This window comes from Oryx dammah, unplaced genomic scaffold, assembly GCF_014754425.2.
Source record: "Oryx dammah isolate SB20612 unplaced genomic scaffold, SCBI_Odam_1.1 HiC_scaffold_9, whole genome shotgun sequence".
Classification (NCBI taxonomy): Eukaryota; Metazoa; Chordata; class Mammalia; order Artiodactyla; family Bovidae; genus Oryx; species Oryx dammah.
In genome coordinates, this window is record NW_024070193.1 from 12,014,690 (window position 1) to 12,034,050 (window position 19,361).

Below are 19,361 nucleotides of genomic sequence, written 5' to 3' on the forward strand. Positions count from 1 at the left end.
GCCTTCTCGGCATCGTTTCCTGCAGAAAGCATCGTCCACTTGCTTTGCTGACATATCTATCCTTTTCCCTTCTGGCAACTGCCATAAAACATCTGCGAGCTCTTCTTTACTCAGGATGGCCCCCACTGAGATGGACTTCTAGGGTCTTTCATGGGCACTCTGCCATGGCTACTCTGGCATAATGGGCCCTGAGCATGAGGCTTAGAGTTTAGAGAGCCATAACCTCTATCATTAGCCTGATGAATCCAGCGTAAGGGCCACTTCTTCATGCCTAGGCACTCCCTCTGAGCTCTGCTTATACCCCTTTGATAGCCTATGCTGTTCTCCATCTGGTCCTATAATTGTCTCTCCCTCTAGCTTGGAAGTCCCTGATAGGAAGGGACCTGTCTATCTTATTAACCTTTCTCCCCCTCATGGTGTCTGGCTTGGGACCCCACATTCAGAGTCAGTTTGATGTCACCTGGATTATTGGATGTGCTCAAATCCTGCATTTATAAGCCTGTTGTTTTACTGTCAAACACCAGAGGGCACTGTGAGCACGTTGAGGAAGAAAATTCTAACCCTTTACACATGGAAGGTTGAGAAAGGCTTAGGGAAGCTTCCTTCTATTTTAGGATTGCACAGGACTTACTGCTATTCAGGTGTTCTGAACACATCCATTCAAGTTTATTCATGAGCTGTGCCCCTGTTATATTTAGAGATTAGTATAGGCATGACAGTAACTTCTAAGTTACTAATGACACTTAGTATCATAGGTCAGGTTCTTAGATAGGGCTGCCTTCCAGATCTCTCTAGACCCAAAGTGACCTTCCTAACCGCAGCTGCCCTCCTCTTACCCCTAAAAATGGGATCTCCCAATTCCAAGGGGATTGAGTAATATGGTTCTTTTCCTCTTCTGCCCTACCCTCCTGCCGCGTGTACACACACACACACACACACACACACACTCTGACATCAGGGTCTTTGGTTCGTGGTTCAAAGGCTTTGACTTCCTGTGGACAGAGCAGGAGGTTGTTATGAGAAACAGCACCCCCATTGGCCCTGATCCCAGCGACATAGCATCAGCCCCCTGTGTGCTCCCAGACTGCCTGGAGGTGAGTTTTAGCATCACAGGGTCCCTGATGTGAGAAGGCTCCCTTACAGACCAAGCCAGGGAGCCCCATTGCAGACGGGGTGGCTATTTGCAAGGATCTCATGCCTTGTACATTTTTTCCAAAACGAAGAATGGCAATTGCAGACCATAAACCAAAGAGTTGATGTTTTTCAGAAAATAATCTCACTTTTCTCTGGCAAACCCCCTCCAGCCCCCTGACATCCCTGAGTATGAGGCCTCAGTAGAGGGAGTGAAGCCCAGGAGCTCCTCCCCCTGGCCTTGGGTGTAAACTCATTCCTGGAGCCTGCCCTGAAGTGCACCTCTGATAAACAGGAAGGCGTGTGCGCCGTCAGTGTCTGTCCCTCACAGAGCATCTGAGACCTGTCTGGGCCATCAAAGCCATCCCCAGCCCCCAGGAGCATTCTGGAGGGGACTCTAGCCTCACCAGAAACAATTCCCCATTGTGTCCCCCTACTTGGAAATGGTAGATTTGTAAACAGGCCCTTACGTTTAGGCAGATCCTGCTCTGGCTTTGTGCTAGGGTGTTGTTTTTTCTCCCCTGAACAATGTCCTTTCCAATAGGGCCAGCCGTTCACACCATTGTCTGAGACCCTTGGACTACAGGAAACAGCACCAGATTCTTATCAGCTGCGGGGGCAGGCAGAGTGAACAGATGAGGTCATGCCCATAAAACAAGCTGCTGGTCTGCCACACCATACCTTTATCTGGGAGAACGGAGCCTGTTGTCTCCCAAACTGGGAAATCTGGGCTTTAAGTCTCTAATACTGTCTCCTCCATTTGATGGCAGACACTTGGACTCTGCTCTGGGCCCCTTGATTCACTTTGGAACCCTCTCCTGCCTGCAGCTGTCCCCTTGCCCTGGTCTTCCTTCTCTGCCCAGTGGGATGTTCTTGGCAGTGAAATACGCCCTTGGGATGGGTTAGGTGCACTCCAGGCATCTTCCTCTGTAAGGGACAGGAATTAAGACTGGCCTCCTGAGCCGTCCTCATAGCAGAGTTCCTGAGTACAAGCTACTAGTTGACTGCTGGAGGCCTAGTGTGAGCATGAGGGTGGGTATCCTTTGCGAGGCCTCCCTGGAGACTGCAGCATTTCCCATCCTCAGTGGAAAATGAATTTTTTTTTAATAGGCTACATTAAGGAACCAGAAGTTTCCTTAATGAAAATCCAGCGGGAAAAGTGAAAGGCTCCATTAGGACATGGCCTCTAAGGAAGGGGGGGCCAGGAGTGGTACCCCCACAAAGGCGGGCTGGGGCTGAGCAGTGGGAAGTGGGCACGGGGCCACTTTCTTCATCTCCTGTGTACCAGGAGGGTGGGTGAGTCCGGAAGAGAAGCCAGGGTGGAGGCCTAACAATCCTTGAGTGCCTTATCAGGTATTATATCCAAACCTAGCCCCACCCATTCATTCTCTCTGCACACCAGGGCCAACTTTGTAATCTCAGATATCCCCGGGGGATTTGATCTTGCTGCGTGTTGAACTTTCTCCTCGCCAGAGCCCTTTCAGACTGGGACTTGAGTGAGGTTGGGGTAGATCCTTAACTGGGGTGAAAACTGGTCTATTCCTGAGCAGCTGTCTGCTACTTGTAAGGCGATGTGGCTGATGGGAGCCACCTCAGTTTGCTCGACTGCAGAGCTCTGTGAGACCCACCTCACTCCAGCTGCATCCCGGGTCCTTGCCAGCCCACAGAGAGGAAAACCTGGCAGGAGTCAGCCCTGCCTCCTGACCTGGTGCCTGCCCGCTTCTGCAGTCGAGGGATTCTAGGGGTGTCTGAGACCTGACCCCGGCTTAGCAAAGGAGCCATTTGAGAAAGTGAAAAGGGCTGTCTTCCTCCCTCATCCTGTCCCCACTCTGCCCCTTACCCTCGCTTAGAAGCTAGTCTTGTGGACTACAGGACACCCACAGGCTTGGAGTGAACCCTAACCCTCCGCAGAGGACCATGGCAGACACAAGAGGAGCAGGAAGTGGGCTGCGGAGGCAGGCTGGGTGTGACAGGACAGGAGCCAGAGGCAGGCCAGAGTCCAGGTCCCAGCAACAGCAGACCGGCGGCTTGGTGGCCATGGAGGGTCAGGTCCTGCTGTGGCGCTGGCCATGGGAAACCCAGATGCGTCCATTCCATCTGGGAAGTCAGCGTCTCCAGAGCTCACAGGCTTAGAAGGCAGAGATTAACTAATCTCACATGTAGAGGGAGGGAATTAATCTAACCAGCATTTCCCCCAAAATATGCTCTTCAAAACATTAGAGACATGAAATGGCAGCTGCTCCATGGGGAAAAAAGGCAGGGGTGGGGGCTAGAGGACCACGTGCTTTGGAAGATCATATAGCGCAGCGCAGACAGGCATGTTAATGAGGCATGTTAATTGCGGGGTCCTCAGGAGCTTCACAGGGCAAGCAAGCTGGCAGTGCACAGCTCTGTGGGGCTAAGCGGACAGAAATCCCGTGTTTATCTGACTGTTGGCAAGGATCTCATGAGACAGTTGTTCCAAAGGACACCATTTTGGACGTCATTTGACTAACTCCTTTCTCGAAGCCCCTGTCCATCTCTAGACCTGTTTGAGAAATCATGAAACAGGCCCAAAAGACCAGGGGAAGTATAAGACAGAGGAAAAATCTGGGAGCAGAAGATAGAGTGAAATCCCTGCAGCAGGAAATAGGGCTCCAGATGGGGGGTGGTGGCGTGGGGGGTTGAGGGGCCAAGGGAAGTCCAAGCCCAGGGGGTCTTCAGGGAATGAATGGTGGTGATGTGGGAGCAGAGACACCATGCATCCCAGGGGAGAGGGGGGCTCCCTCCCTATTCACACACCCACCCAGCCCAGCAGTCCACACGGTGCTCTGATGAGGCTTCTCAGATGGTGGTGGCGGCCTGGGGAAGGGCAACAGGGTTTCACTTTCTGTGAGGCCTGGGTGCTTGTGCATGGGCCAGGGGGCAAAAGCAGGGGTCCTGCTCCAGGGCTGGGGTTGCAAGATGGGACTAATGACTGATGACTGTTAAGCCTACTGGTCCATAGCATGGATTGAAGGGCCCATCCAAGCAAGAGCCTGGGCTCTGTGGTGACTTGGGGTGATGTCCTTTCCATTTCTAAAGCAACCCTGCCTTTTCCTACCTCCCTCTGGCACCAGTGGAGTCTGCTTTGGGGGCAGGGGTATGATGTCACAGGGGGAGTGGGGCTGGGGGAGAGGTGCCTCCTGCAGCCTGCACAGTAGTTCAGACTCAGGGGGTCCCCCTCCTCTCCCAAAGCTGCAGCTCCCACAGCACAGCCTGCCCCCCACTCCCCACCCCCGGCGCCAGCAAGAGCACAGTGGCCTTAATATACGTTGGTATGTGGCTGCTGAAGACAGGCACCAGGCCAAATGTTGCTGTCACAAAGTCAAGTGTTACTGTGAAAAAGGAGCAGGCTGCCTACGTGCCAGCTGCCCTTTGCCAGCATTTTTTTTTTTTCCTGGCTCAACATCTTCCTGAAGTTCCAAGAAGTCTCAGAAGCCCATGGGATGGGATTTTCCTAATTTAATAAGCAATCTCAGCTTCATAGGCAAAGCCCTCTGACTTCTTCCTTCCTCTGATACCCATCTCCTTGCCTTTTAGAAAAAACCACCCAGGGTGTTTTCACCCTTCTGGAATGGACAGGGAAGGCTCCTCATTTACAGCTCACATGAATGGCGTCAGTCAATTTAGTACAGAAATACACAGACACAATAATGATATAATTATGTGATATAAATATTAGCTTCATCCCTTTCCCTGTAGATTGTGTGGAAAACCCCTGCACTCTCCTCACCAGCGCTCAGGGGCGGTGACGATATAAAGAACAATGGTAATTATGAGAAGTGTGCTTTGAAGACAGAGAAACCACGAGGCCCATCCCGACAGATGAATACAAAAATAGAATTCACACATAGAGGCATTTCCAGGAGTGAATAACACAAGGTACCATGGGGATGGGGGTGGGTGGTGGAGATCAGTAGAAGCTGTCCATATTTTCCAAGTCCAAGTGTTCCTTGTCAGGATTTTGAGCTCTTCCCTCCATTTCCTGGAGTAACTTCCCCAGGGGACCCAGCCTAGTTGCCACTGAAAAAACCTGGGATACAGGGGCAGAGCTGCTGGCAGCTCTGACATCCATGCCTGGGGCTCTTCCATAGCCGCTGTCTTCCCTTCCCCTCTCTTCTCCAGCCCCCTCCCCACGGTGCTCCTCCTCTGCTTTTACCTGCTGACATCCCAGCCACAGCTGCCCCTGGCTGCAGGCTTCCCAAAGTGCCGTCAGGTTAGCCTCAGGACACATCTGGCTCACTTTCCACGTGAAGAGGGGAAGGGGCCTGTTTCAGATCCCTGAGGTGGCAGGAACCAGGAGGTGGGGAGTGGACGTGGGGCTCAGATGCAATCCAAGGCAGACACAGTCTGGGTTTGAGTTCAGGGGGGCAGGAAGCCCTGTCTTTTTATCTGTTTTTTGTCCCCCTTCCTTCATCTTGTCTTCTAATGGAGGGAATCTTGAACCTGAGGCTCTTGTCCTCCTCCTGTCCATTTTGTGCGTCACTGACTTGTTCACATGCAGGCTGGGAACAACTTTTCATTTAGTCCTCCTCCTCCTCCATGCTGCCCAGCCCAAGAAACACATTACTGCTGATGGCAAAAAACACCTCCCTACACACCCAGACAGAATGTGTCCTGGCTACCTGAGCCGGCAGCACCCCCCGAGAACCAGCAGGCCTTAGCAGTTTCCCCTGCAGTTTTCTCCCTTAAAAGAAAAATGTAGGCTTCATAAATGAACTACCCATGACAAACCCTTATTTAGCAGAAACCAAAGATCCCGGGGCGGGAAACCCTCTGGCTGCTGGGCTGATTGATGCCTTCTTGGGGCCTTGAGAATTCCTGCTCCTGGGTCCCATAGTGGGTCCTAGGGTCTCCTGACCTCGCCCCACCTCAGCCCTCTGTGGCCCCCTAGGCAGAGCGCTCCCTTCTGTCCTCACCACACAGCTTGCTCACACAGCTGCCATGTCCCTACCCTCCCAGGCTGTGCCCAAGCTTGCATTGCCCTGGGAAAGACAGCCCACTCCTCTAAATACCCCACCTCCCCTCTCCCTATCTCCTCGTCCACAAAGATGAGGGACAGCTTCTCCTAGAATTCACTTTCTCCCTGCCCGTCAACATGGAGACCCTGATGGTAGGGAGAGGCAATCCCATCAGGAGGGGGTGCGCATCCCAGGAAACATGTCTGGCAGCAACGGGACCAGGGGCAGAGAAGTTAGGCTGGGAGGTTCAGGGAGCTCTAGCAGTCTGTGCTTCTGTGATTTTGAGATGGAGAAGAGGGGGTGGGCGGTGGCAGGCAACCACCAAGACATCAGGGCACAAAGTGGGAGGGGGTTCGTGCCGTTCCACCTTCCCAGCGCCTCCACTTTCTCTCCCCACCTCAGTCTCTCCTAGGTCTTCTTAGCCAGTGCTAGCTGAGGGGCGACTTCCACCCTCCTCGTCTGCCTGAGGGCCCCCTGCCCAGACACCACCTCAGCTGCACCCACACACCCACTCTAAGGGTCACTCAGAATGGCCATTGTTCTGCAGGCTGGGTAAGAACCACCCAACCCTCTCGCCTCTGGGCACAAGCGGAAATGTGCTGTGGGAGCCTTGCTCAAGAACAAATAGCAGACCCACCGGGGTTGCCAGCAGCCAGAGGGTGTTGACTCCCGCCTGGGACTGAGAGCCCAGAGAGGGACAAGGAACAGGCCTGGGATACAGGGCCCTCCATCAGGCCCCAGCCTATCCTGCGGGTGGCCTGGTAGGGGCCTGGGGACAGAGACTCTATCTCTAAGAGGCCATCAGTCATGTTAACCCCCTCTGCCCTAGCTGGCTGGGTGGGAGATGCTGGGGGCTGCTGCTGGCCACTCGGCCCATCCCGACCACCCCCTCCTTTGTGTAGCCTCATACCTCCCGGGGTGTCCGATTGCGCTCGGCCTGCACCCGGCTCTTCACCTTCTTGCCCAGCTCCAGCCCCACCCAGCTCTTGCCCTTGGCCTGTTTGCTGCGGCTGCGGCTGCGGGAGGGGCACCACACTCGCTCGCAGTACTCATCCACCCGCGGCAGGTTGGCGAAGCCAATGAGCTGCATAATGTCCTTATACCAGGCCTTGGAGTGGGGGGAGGCGGGGCCGCCTCGGGCCGTGGGCTCCGCTGGCCTCGGCTCTCGGGGGAACAGAATGTCCAGCTGTGCAGGCACGATCACCTCCAGAGCCAGGCGGGCCACCACCTGGGAGAAGCCGTGCTCCAGCGTCATGCAGGTATAGGTGCCCGCATCCAGGCGGTCGAGCCTGCGGAACAGCAGCCCCTGCTCTGTTTGTAGGATGCGCTCGTCGGTCTTCACCTGCTGGAGGTGTGGGAGGGCGTGAGGCCGCCTGGAGCAGCGCTCACCCCATCAACCTCTCTGTCCCTTGCTTTTCCACATTTGCCATCTGAGGGAGAATCACCCTTTCCCAGCAGCGTGGCAGGCTCAGCGTCCTTGACTGAACTAACTGCCGGCAGGGCCTCACTTTCCCAGAACCCGGGACAGGGCCTGCAAAGGGGGCTTCTCAAAGATTTGATTGACTGGTTCTCCCCTTGTCAGAGCTCTGGAGCCCCTATCTTGGCCTTGGGGGCCCCTGGCACACATTCCCAGAGAACAGAGAGGGTTGAAGGGTATTTATGGGCTTTTTCTCGAGTCGGGGTTTACCCCCAGCCCCGGGACTAAAACTCCTCTACACTCGACATTGTACAGAGCTCTCCCTGTCTTGGTCTGCATTGTTCACTCCCCCTACATTGCAGGACCCACAGGCCCATCGCGGTGTAGGAGGTGGAGCATGGTTCTGATCCGACCCATCTTTGGCCTGGACCCTGTTTGGGCTTTAGTCCGCACGTGTGTACATTGAGGCTGCACTGCTTGGGTGGTGAGTGTTGTGTAACTCCATCTCATTGCTTTCCTGCCCCTGCCCTCCTGGGGAGACTTCTCAGTGCCCAGCCCAACAGCTGGCCCAAGGCTGGCCTCCCCCAGTTCTCAAGCTGGGAGGAGAGCCCCTCCTGTAATCAACTCACTCCCTCCCCTTCCCTATCCGTGGGAGCAGCTTGAGAATGGCTCTTCACCCTGCCCCACCCACGCCCAAGCTCACGCCCCAGACTGAAGCCATCTCTGGGGTTGACAGACTTTTCTGGCTGGGGGAGGAGAGGGCCTAGGCAGACAGCTGGACTCTAGGGAGGAAGTGAGGGGCCAGGCAGTGTGTACTTGTGTGTGTGTGTGTGTGTGTGTGTGTGTGTGTGTGTGTGTGTGTGTGGTGGAGGTGTATGTGCAAGGGCCAGTGGTCAGGGGCCCAGGCCTCCTAGGGTGAAGGAAGACCCTGAGGAAGAGACCCCTTCAAAGATGAGCCATATGTGTAAGCATGGGGGCCTTCCTGACCAGCCCAGACCCCCTTCCCTCTCCACCATCTCTGCTATGCCCTCAGACAGAGCCCAGCCCAGTGCCTGGGAATCTGTGGGGTACCTGTCACTGGAAAAGTTCTACCACATCTGGCCTGGTGTTCCCAGATGGCAGGAATGGGGCACCTCCTTCTAGGCACCCCAGGGGCCTGGTACACACCTTTCTTAAGTTGATCTTGGCAGGTTCCCCCCGAGAGTTCAGGGAGGGGTGTGACCGCAGGACGCATGCAGGCTGGAGCCAGGGTCCTCACTCACCTGCTCAGGCCTCTCGTCCCCGGGCCTCTGCAAGAACCAACGCACGGCAGCCTGTGGGGACTTGGGCAGGCACTCTAGGAAGGTGCTATTGTGCTCCGTGCCGTAAACAGTGGTGGTCGCCACAAGTCCTGCAGTCTCCTCTGGGGAAGATTTGGAAGTGGGCTCAGCTCAGGAACTATAAGGCCCCCAGGACCACCAACTGACTCCCACAGCCCAGGACCCCCCATGAATGTGACAGGGACTAGGCATTTGCTGATCCCTAAGCCCCTCTCTCTACCCAAAGACCCTGCACCCATAGCTGACAGGAGTTACACACAGAGAAACTGAGGGCTGCCTGTGACTGCAGGAGCAGTCTGAGGCCACACTCCACAGGGGCAATCGGTGCCCTCTGCTGCTCACCCTCCTGGCTCTGGCCCAGGCACTGCAGAGCAGGGTTGCCGTGCCGGATGTCCTGGCGGCGGAAGCGCCGCTTGCTGGTGCCCGGCCGGTAGCGGGTGCAGGAGGCACCGTCCCAGGCGCAGTAGGGGTCCCGGGCCAGGCAGCACTCCGCACAGGCACTGCCATATGTCTCGCACTGGTGCAGCTGCAACCGGGCCACGCCCAGCCTCGAGCCCACGTACAGCATTTGCTGGGAGGGACACAGGCAGAGCCCGAGGTGAGTCTGAGCTCCACACCGAAGCAGCTAGGCTCTCAGCCCCCTCGGCACTCCTGAGACCCCTGACATTTGCAAGAGTCTTTCAGAACCTCTTGAGTGCATTCCCAGAACAAAAAATGTTTATCACCCATCTGATCTACATCGGATCCTATGCTAGGGCATGGAGGAGACGCGGCACATCTTGTGTCTTTTCTCTATGGGGCTTTTCCAGACCCTCCCAGCAGCAGACCTTTGCCCTCTACCCCAATGACCTTGCCTCTGACTTTACAGGTGAACTCTGCCTTGAGCAATCCTAGCACAAAAGTGGAGATTTACCCAAAGATAAACTGGGGCGGATGAACTTGGGGAGATTTTGCCACTTGCAAAAGGACACACAGCATGTCTCTAAAATCTGTTTGATGTAAAATCTGGATCCTGTTTTCAAGCACATTTTTGTCTGCCCTGAGTTGCTGGCCTTTGTGGATCTCCCCTTATCTGAACACAGGCTCACTTACTGAGGGCCTCCCACTGCCCATGGGTTTCGTGCATGGGAATCGCAGCTCCCAGCTGAACCCTCAACCCTCATTGCAGGGCCTGATCAGGCAGCCCCAGGACCTGCTGGGAAACAGCAGGGTTCAGGGAAACTTCAGGAGATCAGAGGAAGGAGGATTTGGCAGCCACGGCAGCTGCTCTTACCCTTTTGACGGAGATCTCCATCTCAGTGATGGGTGTTGGCACCTGGGAAAGAAGCGAGACTTCCCCTGAATCCCTGCTTTCAGCCTCTTCCAGCCTCTGAGTGAAAGCCATCTTTCTCCCAGGTCAGTGCACTCCCTGGCAACTAAGGCCAGACGGTCTTTCCCACACATTGTGTTTTAGAAAGGTCCCCTCTCCCTGGCTGGCCTCCAAGGCTTGGCTAAAAGCACAAAGCTCTGGTGTCCCCTCCCACAGGCCTGTCCCCCAGCAATGAGGCAGCTGTCCCAAATCACCCATTCCACCCACTTGGGGAAGCTCAGCAGTTCCCCAAACACAGACGATCCCCTGCCTGACTCTGTAGAGGGGTCAACAGAACCCCTTGGAGTGTCAATCATCCCTCACTGCAACTTGAGCCTGGCAGGGCTTTGTCAAGGGGCGATCGCCTTGGCCATCTGTCCCTGGGCCCCCCACCTCTCAACTCACAGACTGTGTCTCCAGGCCCGCAGTCATTTAGAAGCGTCGGCAAGGCCTCTGCGATAGTGAGGCCTACTGCCCACTGACTACAGGTTCATAAAGATAGGCCCATTTCCCTCCTACACTTTGCTCCTGCTTCCTTGTAGCCAGGCCTAGACATAGGGATGGGGCCTAAGGGAATCCTCCCCATCAGTTCCCCCTGCTCACCTTAAACACCTGGAGCTCTTCCAGAACTACTTCCTCAGGCTCTGCAGAGCTCCCCCCCTGGAGGGCAATGACCTTGAGCACAGACCCTGAGTCTGGGGCAGGGGAGGAGGGGTCAGTGGGAGAGGAAGAGGCAGAGGGACAGCTCAGGTCCCCGCACACCTCCCCTGCCCGGCCACCCCATGCAGCCCACCTACCAGTCCCCAGAAAGATGACGTCGTAGGTCCCGTCCTCTGCCTCCACACGGTCCACCACGATCTGACGTAGCTGCTGCGCCAGATGGGTTTTGACAAGGACAGGGCGACCCCGCCGGGGACGCACAGGCCGGAACATGAGTGGGTGGGCTCGGGCAAACTGCAGCACCTCATCCGGGTAGTCCTTGGTGCTGCCAAAGGGTCGTCCTGGCTGTGCAGTCATCTTACTGGGACACTGTAGGCCGTGGCAGAGAGTGCCTGCAGCCTCCGGGGTTGTCACAGTCCCCACCCCCAGTCTGCGTCTAGACTCCACTGGCTGCTCACACCAGCCTCCGAGGGACAGCTCGTGGCCCCTTCGTGCTATATGAGAGACTCCTCAGTGTAGTCAGGGCTCCGCTCCCCTCTTCACCCCACCCAGCCCAGCCGCTGCCCTGGGGCTTCGCGCAGACCCAAGCCTGTCCTTGGCATCTAGAGCCCCTCCCAGCATCTACGCAGCCCTCTTCTCTGCCCTGGTCCCAGGCAGATACTCACCATGCCAGGACGTGGAAAGGGCACCTTGCCCCCATAGGGCCCCCATTGGTGCTGGGGACCATCTTGGTGGGCAAAGGGCCCCTTGAAGACCTCCCAGATATCAGCCATGTGGTACACACAGACGGCATAGCCCTGGAACACAGCACTGCAGAGGACAGGCAGGGATAGTCAGGCCAAGGAGGTTCTCAGAGACAGGAAGGGGGCAGCCTAGTTCCATAGGGAGGATGATGGTGCCTGCAGTCAGCAGAGACGGGAAAACAAGGACACCCGGGCAAAGGATACAGCCACGGAGTCACCGAGTCAGGGACAGAGTCAGGGACCCCTGGCTAGGCTGGGACGTGAGAGCAGGGGCTCAACAGGGGAGGCCAGGGTGCAGAGACAGGGCCGGGGGTGGGGATGAGAGGAGGCTATCTGCCCACCTGACTGTGCTGAACAGAGCGTACACCTCCAGGCTCTTCCCCGAGTTGGGCCACAGCAGGAACACATCCTCTGGGAGACAGAAGGCCACAGCCAGTGCCGCCCGCTCACGGGCTCTGAGCCCTCTCCAGCCCTCACCCCACGTGCTCTGGCCATGCCCTTACCCAGCTGGTCGAAGTGGGTCTCGGCACCGCCAGGGCCGGGCACGGAGCAGAGCAGCCTGGCCTTGAGGAAGGTGCTCCACTTGTTCACCAGCACCCGCTGGCCGCCCGCATCATTCTGGGGGGTGGGGGCCAGTCAGCCTTGGGGCCCGAGGACAGGCCCCCCCCCCCTTCCTGCTCCTCCACCCTCACCCTTGGAGGGAGGCATGGATGTCAGCCCCACACCGTCACCTCAGTTTGCCTACTGTTTCAGGTGGGGACAGGGCTGGGAAGACGTGTATGGCCAGGATTCCAACCCCACTGTCCCTCCCACAGCTCTCACCACGCAGACGCGGCCCACTCGGCTGACGGTGGCACGGCCCGGGCCTCCGTCAGGCGAGGGGACCGTCTCCGAGAAGAAGAAGTACACCTTGTCATCGTCCGGGTCGGAATTGTCAGGGATCCGGGCAGCCAGCACAAACCTGGGGTCTGGGAGGCAACAGGGAGGAGTTGGCAGGGCCCTCATGAGGAGGAACAGGGCAGGGGTGAACCAATGAGGAGGGGAGGCGCAGGGACCCCAGGGACCCCACTGGGTCTTAGGGAGTGGAGTGGGGATGGGCTGCCCCTCCGGTCCCCACTCCCTCCTCGCTGCCAGTGCCGGGGCAGAACCCAGTCAGCCTTGCCCTTTGCAGAGCCCTGAGCTCACCGTGCAGGAGGTTCTGGTCAGAGTCGGAACGCAAGGCTGGTCGGGGACCCCCAGACCGGAAGATCATGGCCTCATGCCCCAGGAAGTCGGCATTGAGGCCTGTGTACAGCTCCCCTCCTAGGGTTGGGGTAGGGGCAGAGTCAGGGAAGGAGGGCCAGGCCCTGAACCCAGCCCATCCCTTTCCAATGATGCTGGCCCACCCCCACCTTTGTCATGCCGGCCCTGGCCTGGGTGTCACCCACCTACAAAGGTGCTGGCGAAGGGACGACTGGGCTCGTGTGGGCATCTCCCCCTCCCACTTTCCATGCTTCGGGGCTCCAGATGGAGCACATGCTGGGAAGAGGGACGGAGGGAGAGGTGTTACCTGGGGAAGCAGTGCCAGCCCCCGGGCAGTGGCCATTGCGTGCGGCCAGACAGTGGGGGTGGGTGGAAGGCGCCCTCATTCAAGACCTTGCCAGTAGGGGCGGCTCCCTGGCACAAAGGCGCCTTTCAGGCTCTGACCCCTCTGCCCTGACCCAGGCTCAATGGGTGGAATTCAGACAGCAGGAGGAAATGTCGCAGCTTCCCAGCCCTTTGTGGGGCCATTGCAGCTCACCTCTCCACGATGCCCAACAGCAAGGAGGGCACAGGTGGGCTGGAAGGCGCCAGTGCCACATGCCAGCAGATGGGTCCGGTTGTGGGGGTGCAGCAGCCGTACAAAGTTGGCGCACTCCACCTGGGGGAGGGAGGCGGGGGTGGGTCTTGGGTGAGGGCAGATTCTACTGGACCACTGAGGTCTGTTCCACATGGCCCCAGCTCAGGCACCTGGGGTCAGGGCCTGGGTGTTGGTCAGGGTGGGGGACCGTCCCTCCTGATAGCACTCACCAAAGGATCTCTTCCCTTGCGAACGCACTCCTCTCTCTGTCCGGGCTGCGGTGGCCACAGGACCTGAAACACAGCCAGGTCAGCCTGGCTGACCCCTGACCTCACAGCCTCAGTTGCCCCAGTCAGCCTCCCATCTGGAGTCACCTAGCCCTCAGAGAGAGTTGCTTCCCAAACAGCCCAGCTCACCTCCCGGGGATCTGGCCACGTCTGGTCCAACCGCAGAGAGTAGATGGCATCACGGCCGCCCAGAAACAGGCGGTCCCGGTACTCGTCCAGGTACAGGGCTTGAAGGTCCAGGGAGCCCCGGGGGCCCAGAAAGATGGCAGAGCGGTTGGCAGATAGGAGGTCTAGGAGGGAGCCGAGGGAGGGGGTTAGAGCTGCTGCTCAGCCCACTTCTCCAGCCAATGTGTGGAGGTGGAGGGTCCCAGCTGTGTGTCTACCGCCCCCCTCCACACTCGCATCTGGAAAATGTTTCCATCCACAGGGCTGCTGGAGGGCTTCTGGGAAGCGACTCCTGGGGGTGGGTGGGACAGGGGCCTCAGAGCCCCCCCACCCAGCCAAGCCCACCCAGAGGCCTGCCCCCTTTCCCTCCTCCCCATGGCCCCCTGGTCTTCAGTTCACATCTCCTACCCCTGGCCCATCTGCGCTCTACCGGCTCCTCAAGGAAGACGGCCCCAGCAGCAGAACTTACGGCCGCAAGCTGGGCAAAGTGCTGGGAGAGCCTGGAGGAAGGCTGGGTGGTCTGAGCAGCATACAAGGCTGACTCGGTGGGACGGGCAGACAGACAGGGGAGAGCGTTCCCAGCCGAGGCAGCATCTGCCCAAGGCCTGGGTGTGGGAAAGGCCGGGTACGGCCAGGTGGGTCTCTAGGCTCTGGTCCAGGGATGTGGCTAAAGAGGGTTTTCTCCTCCATAGATGCTGCCTATCTAGGAATGGAGGTGGCTGTCTGCAGATGATGATCCCAGGAGGTGGGAGTCCTGAGATAGGTCCTTGGGGTCCAGCTAGGTAGCTGGAGGAGATGGGTATGCAAACAGACAGCAAGATGTCTGGCCACCCTTGGGGAGGGGGGATAGCCAAGCCTGCCCCAAAGGTCAACTTTTCTATCCCCAAACACTCAACTCTATTCCTAAACTCATTAACAGCCTCTTCCAGGAAGACTTCCATGACTGACAGTACTTTGTAGATTTGCCCTATTTGGACCTTTTTTTGTAGCCTGACTTCCCCAAAGCCATAGCTCCCAGGGCAGGACCCCATTCCACCCCCTCCTCCCCAATCCCCCCCCACCACACTCCCTTCAGACTCCAGAGTGGAGCCATGTCCCCTGCCCCCCAACTCTCCAGAGAAGGCCTGAGTCTCGCCCCTTGGACTGAGGGAAGGTGACCATCCCTCTGGTTTCCCCAGGAAGAAAACTCTGTGGCAAGCCTGTGTCTCATCAGATTCAGAGGAGGCTTGTGCCAGCTGCAACCCAATATGCCAGGTTAGATCTGCAGAGGAACTTCCTGGACCAGGATGAGCAAAGAAGGGAAGCTGCACAGAGCCTCATGGATGGAAGGCCAGCATTACAAAGTGGACTGCCAGAGGTAGAGTGGGAACAGGGTTGTGGGGACCGGCTGAGGGGCCCCCCTTCCCCATTGCCTCCCCTGGGCACGGAGCCCAGCTGAGAGTGGACAGACCCTCCGGACTTGCCCTCTCTGCCCCCTCCCCATCTCTCTCTGCCGCCTCTGCTGAGCTCCCTCTCCTTTTCTCTACAGCCCCTTCACTCAGGTTCTCCCCCAGTGTGTCTCCGTCTCCCACCTCCACCCCGATTCCATCTGCCAGGATTGGTCCCCCTCCCCCTGCCTTCCTCCCAGGAGCCTCTGGCGGCCAGAAGGGAACACATGGCCGGGAATACTTGTAAAGTCCTTCCCGCAGGCTGTGCTAGGAGTGGCTGAATCCCCACTCCGGCTGGCAGGACAGACTGCCTGGGGCTGGCTAGAGTCCCACACCTGGGGTACAGCAGGGTCAGGAGCTCCATGGACACACACACAGAGAGCACTGCCCTACCTCGGAAGGAGAGCCGCAGTCGGGGTACGCTGGGGCCGGGGCTGGGACTGCCGCCCCGGAGGAGGAGGCCCCCCAGGAGGCAGCAGACGGCCCAGGCTGAGGGGGCCATGCTGAGGAACGGGGGCACGAGCTGCTTGCAGAGCTGCCCTGGGTCCCGCCGCTGTCGCTGGTTGTAGTTTGCCCAGTTGCCGCCAGGCCTGCTTCTGCTACTTATAAGGCAGCAGCTCCACCCCGTCCAAGGCGGGGAGGAGGAGGGAGGGGTCAAGTGCCCCGCCATCCACCTGCAGCCTCTCCCTCCATCTCAGCTGGCCCAGTTGGTGGCTCTGTGTCAGAATAGCTGCTTCTCCATTTGGGAGACTTTTTTTCTGGCCAGGCTATGGATGGTTTATATGGAAATGTCCATAAACCTAAGTCCCTCGGCTCTAGCAAAATGTCAAGGGGGAGAGATAGCCTGGAAGGGAGATCAGAGGTTGATGAGCTGGATGGGTGGTCTAGCTGGGCTCTCTTTTGCTCCTTGCCCCTCCACTGCCCATGACAGTGACCCCCCCCATAGGTTGATTCTGTGCCCAGGTTCCTGACACCAAGAGTCCAGCACCCTGAAGCCTTGGCCTGGCTCCCCAGCTCCCCTGGCAGGGCCCAAGTTGCCTAGGGGTACTCATTCCAGCCCAAGGGACTCTGTGCTTTGGAAGAGGACTTGAGGTCTGGCCACACTTTACAGACCTGAAACTGGCAACAGATGAGTGACCAGACTTCTCCACCCAGGCCTATTCCTGTCCGGCCTCCAGGCCCCACATCCCATTTCACTGGGTCAGGAAACAGGATTCATCTTGTGCCAGAGAAGCCCCCTTTGCCCCGCCTCCCTCCTCCAGTTCTCCCAGAGCCCCAGGACCCAGAGCATCACCAGGTGAGCGGTGGGTTCTTCCCAGACTTCCCCTCCGCCTGTAGGCCCTATATCTATGGTTCCTCCAGAGTGAAGGTAGGGGGAGGATGCTCATGCCCCCATCCCGTCTGCTCTGAGTGCTGATCCAGGGGACAGGAGAGTCGCAGAATAGCAACAAGAGGGGAGATGAGGCTGAGAAGCTGAATAAGGACACTCGAGGAGATCCCCCCACATCCCCGCAACAGTAGTCCCTGTCTCCACCCTCCACAGCTGCCATTCCAGACCCCTACACTCAGAATCTGAAGCCTTGGGTACTAAGATTTCAACCTTGAGCCAGCATCTTGGTGCTCCCAAGATTCTAGAAACTTTTGTGGGTTAGGCCTCCTGGAGAGATGAGCCTGAACCCTCAGATGGCATCAGAGAATGAAAGAGGTGGTCCAGGCCACATAGCAGCCTGGGAACAGGACTTGCTCTGTCCTGCCCCTTTGCTCCTAAAGGTACTGGGATCCCACCTCCCTTTCTAGCTCATTTCTGAAAGGGAAATAGATCAATCTCTTTCTCTCTCTCTCTCTCTCTTTTTTTTTTTAATTGGAAACAAACCAGTCTCTTGAATCAGCATAAGAAGGACCCAGGGACCTGGAAACCTGTCTGCCGGTCCCCATCTCCTCTAGAAATATGCGTGCCTCCCGAACTGGGATTGAGCAAGGGTCTACTCAGGGAGGCCACCGTTCCTCTGGATCCCCTGGAGAACCTTGGGCAAGGCCCTTCCTCTCTGAGGGGGCCCCTCAGTCTCCGTCTCCTCCTTCCAGAGCCAGGGACCAGCCACCTCAGGGGCACCAGGCTCTATAAACTGGTGAGAGGTGCTTGTGCAGCGGCTGCCATGATGGTGGTCATATCCTGGGTCCCTGGAAGGGTAGAGTCCCTCTGCATCCATCTCCCCAGGGAGATGTTTCAGCCTGTCACCCAGGCCAGGGGGCAATGTCTAGCTGGAGACTGAGCTGGACAGCCTCTCAACCAGCATGTGGCCACCAGCTGTGGGCAGGAGGCCCAGCACTCAGCCTGCCAGCTCACCCTGGGGATGTAAGCTCAGCCAGGCCTCCAGCTGTGACTGCAGGGGAGGCCTGGGTTTACTCAGGCAGGAAGTGGGGGCAGCCCATCCCACACTGCAGAAAAGCAGCCCGTGGCATGGGCTGAACTTGCGTGGCCTCACCAGGCCCTCTTCCTCTCTGGGCCTGGCTCTCAGTCTAGGAAGTGGGGTAAGGATCTTCTGTAAAGATCTCTGCTTGCAGGGAATTCCCTGGCGGTCCAGTGGTTAGGCCTCCGTCCTTTCATTGCTGAGGGCCTGAGTTCTATCCTTGGTCCAGGAACTAAGATCCCACATGCTGTGTGGCGCGGCCAAACAAAACAAAACAAATTTTAGATCTTCACTTGCTGGCTGCAGGTAAGAAAAAACCCCAAGGGTGCCCTTGATGTCTGGGATCAATGGGCCCAGCCACAGACATCTTGTGCCATCTAATGGACAAAGTCAGAACTGCTGGAGGTCCAAAAGCTGCGGGCTGGGTCAGGCCCTGGATGGGCAGCAGGGCCACCCAGCAGGAACTACAGCTTCTTGACACAGCACACAGTAAGTAACCAGGCAATCTTAATATGAAGAGAGAGGCAGGGGCAGGGGGAGATGCTCCAGTGATTGCTTCTTGTTAAAATGTTTTAAAAGTTACTTGTTTGTTATTATTTTTTTCCTTAGTTTCAGGTATATGGCAAAGTGATTTGCATATATATATATATATATCCTTTTTCAGATTATTTTCCATTATAGATTAGTACACGATGTTGAATATAGTTCCCTGTGCTATACAGTAAATTGTTTTAATCTATTTTATATACAGTAGTGTGTATCTATTAATCCCATACTCCTTATTTCTCCCCCTTTTCTTCCGTTGGTAACGATAATTTTGTTTTCTATGTCTGTGAGTCTTTCTATTTTATAAGCAAGTTCCTTTGTATTATGTTTTAGATTCCACATATAAATGATATCATTTATATTTGACTTTCTCTATCTGACTTACCTCCCTTAGTTTGATCATGTCTAGGTCCACCCAGCGTTGCTGCAAATGGCAATATTTTACTCTTTTTTATGGCTGAGTAATATTCCATTGTGTGTGTCTGTACGTTTGTTGTTATTTAGTTGCTAAGTCACGTCCAGTTCTTTTGCGACCTCATGGACTACAGCCCACCAGTTTCCTCTGTCCTTGGGATTTTCTAGGCAAGAATCTTGGGAGTGGGTTGCCATTTCCTTCTCTGGGGGATCTTGCCAACCCAGGGATCAAATGTGCGTCTCCTGTGTCTTCTGCGTCGGCAGGTGGCTTCTTTACTACTGTGCCACCTGGGAAGCCACGAACATCGGGTGCACGTATCTTTTTGGATTAGGGTTTTCATCTTTTCTGGACATATGCCCAGGAGTGGGATTGCTGGGTCATATGGTAACTCTATTTTTCATTTTTTAAGGAACGTTCATAATGTTTTCCGTACTGGCTGCACCAATTTACATTTCCACCAACAGTGTAGACGGGTTCCCTTTTCCCCACACCCTCTCCAGCATTCATCCTTTGTAGACTTTACAAATTTTTTTTATTAGAGAATAGTTAATTTACAGTGTTCTGTTAGTTTCAGCTATACAGCAAAATGAATGTTGTGTATATGTCCACTCTTTGTTAGTTTCTTTTCACATATAGGTCATTATGGAGTATTGAGAAGATTTCCCTGTGCTACACAGTAGGTCCTTCAGTTCAT

The 19,361-nt window shown here is 56.4% G+C and overlaps 1 protein-coding gene across 2 annotated transcripts; it reads right to left on the reverse strand.

Annotated features, from left to right (window-relative positions):
- Nucleotides 1-4,803: 4,803 nt before the first annotated feature.
- SEMA3G (semaphorin 3G) lies at nt 4,804-15,867 on the reverse strand. Of its 2 annotated transcripts, none has more exons than XM_040247132.1 (16): nt 15,692-15,867; nt 13,836-13,996; nt 13,650-13,712; nt 13,381-13,500; nt 13,028-13,118; nt 12,786-12,902; nt 12,423-12,568; nt 12,104-12,218; nt 11,942-12,011; nt 11,523-11,667; nt 10,995-11,226; nt 10,801-10,892; nt 10,123-10,164; nt 9,192-9,420; nt 8,793-8,932; nt 4,804-7,455 (listed from the first exon to the last, which is right to left on the reverse strand). In XM_040247132.1, exons 1-16 carry the CDS (start codon nt 15,798-15,800, stop codon nt 7,018-7,020), a joined length of 2,310 nt encoding a protein of 769 aa, XP_040103066.1. In that variant the 5' UTR covers nt 15,801-15,867; the 3' UTR covers nt 4,804-7,017. The 2 variants fall into 2 exon arrangements, with proteins under 2 accessions (XP_040103066.1, XP_040103065.1); XM_040247131.1 differs by having other exon boundaries at nt 4,804-7,458.
- Nucleotides 15,868-19,361: the final 3,494 nt, after the last annotated feature.

What these genes read in the sequence shown, in the direction of transcription:
- SEMA3G (XM_040247131.1), bottom strand. Translation starts at nt 15,800, where the DNA reads ATGGCCCCCTCAGCCTGGGCCGTCTGCTGCCTCCTGGGGGGCCTCCTC. An exon ending in TGACCAGAACCTCCTGCACG is followed by an intron (nt 12,569 to 12,785) that starts GTGAGCTCAGGG and finishes GTTGCCTCCCAG; the next exon opens with ACCCCAGGTTTGTGCTGGCT. An exon ending in AAGAGCTCCAGGTGTTTAAG is followed by an intron (nt 10,165 to 10,800) that starts GTGAGCAGGGGG and finishes CTTCTTTCCCAG; the next exon opens with GTGCCAACACCCATCACTGA.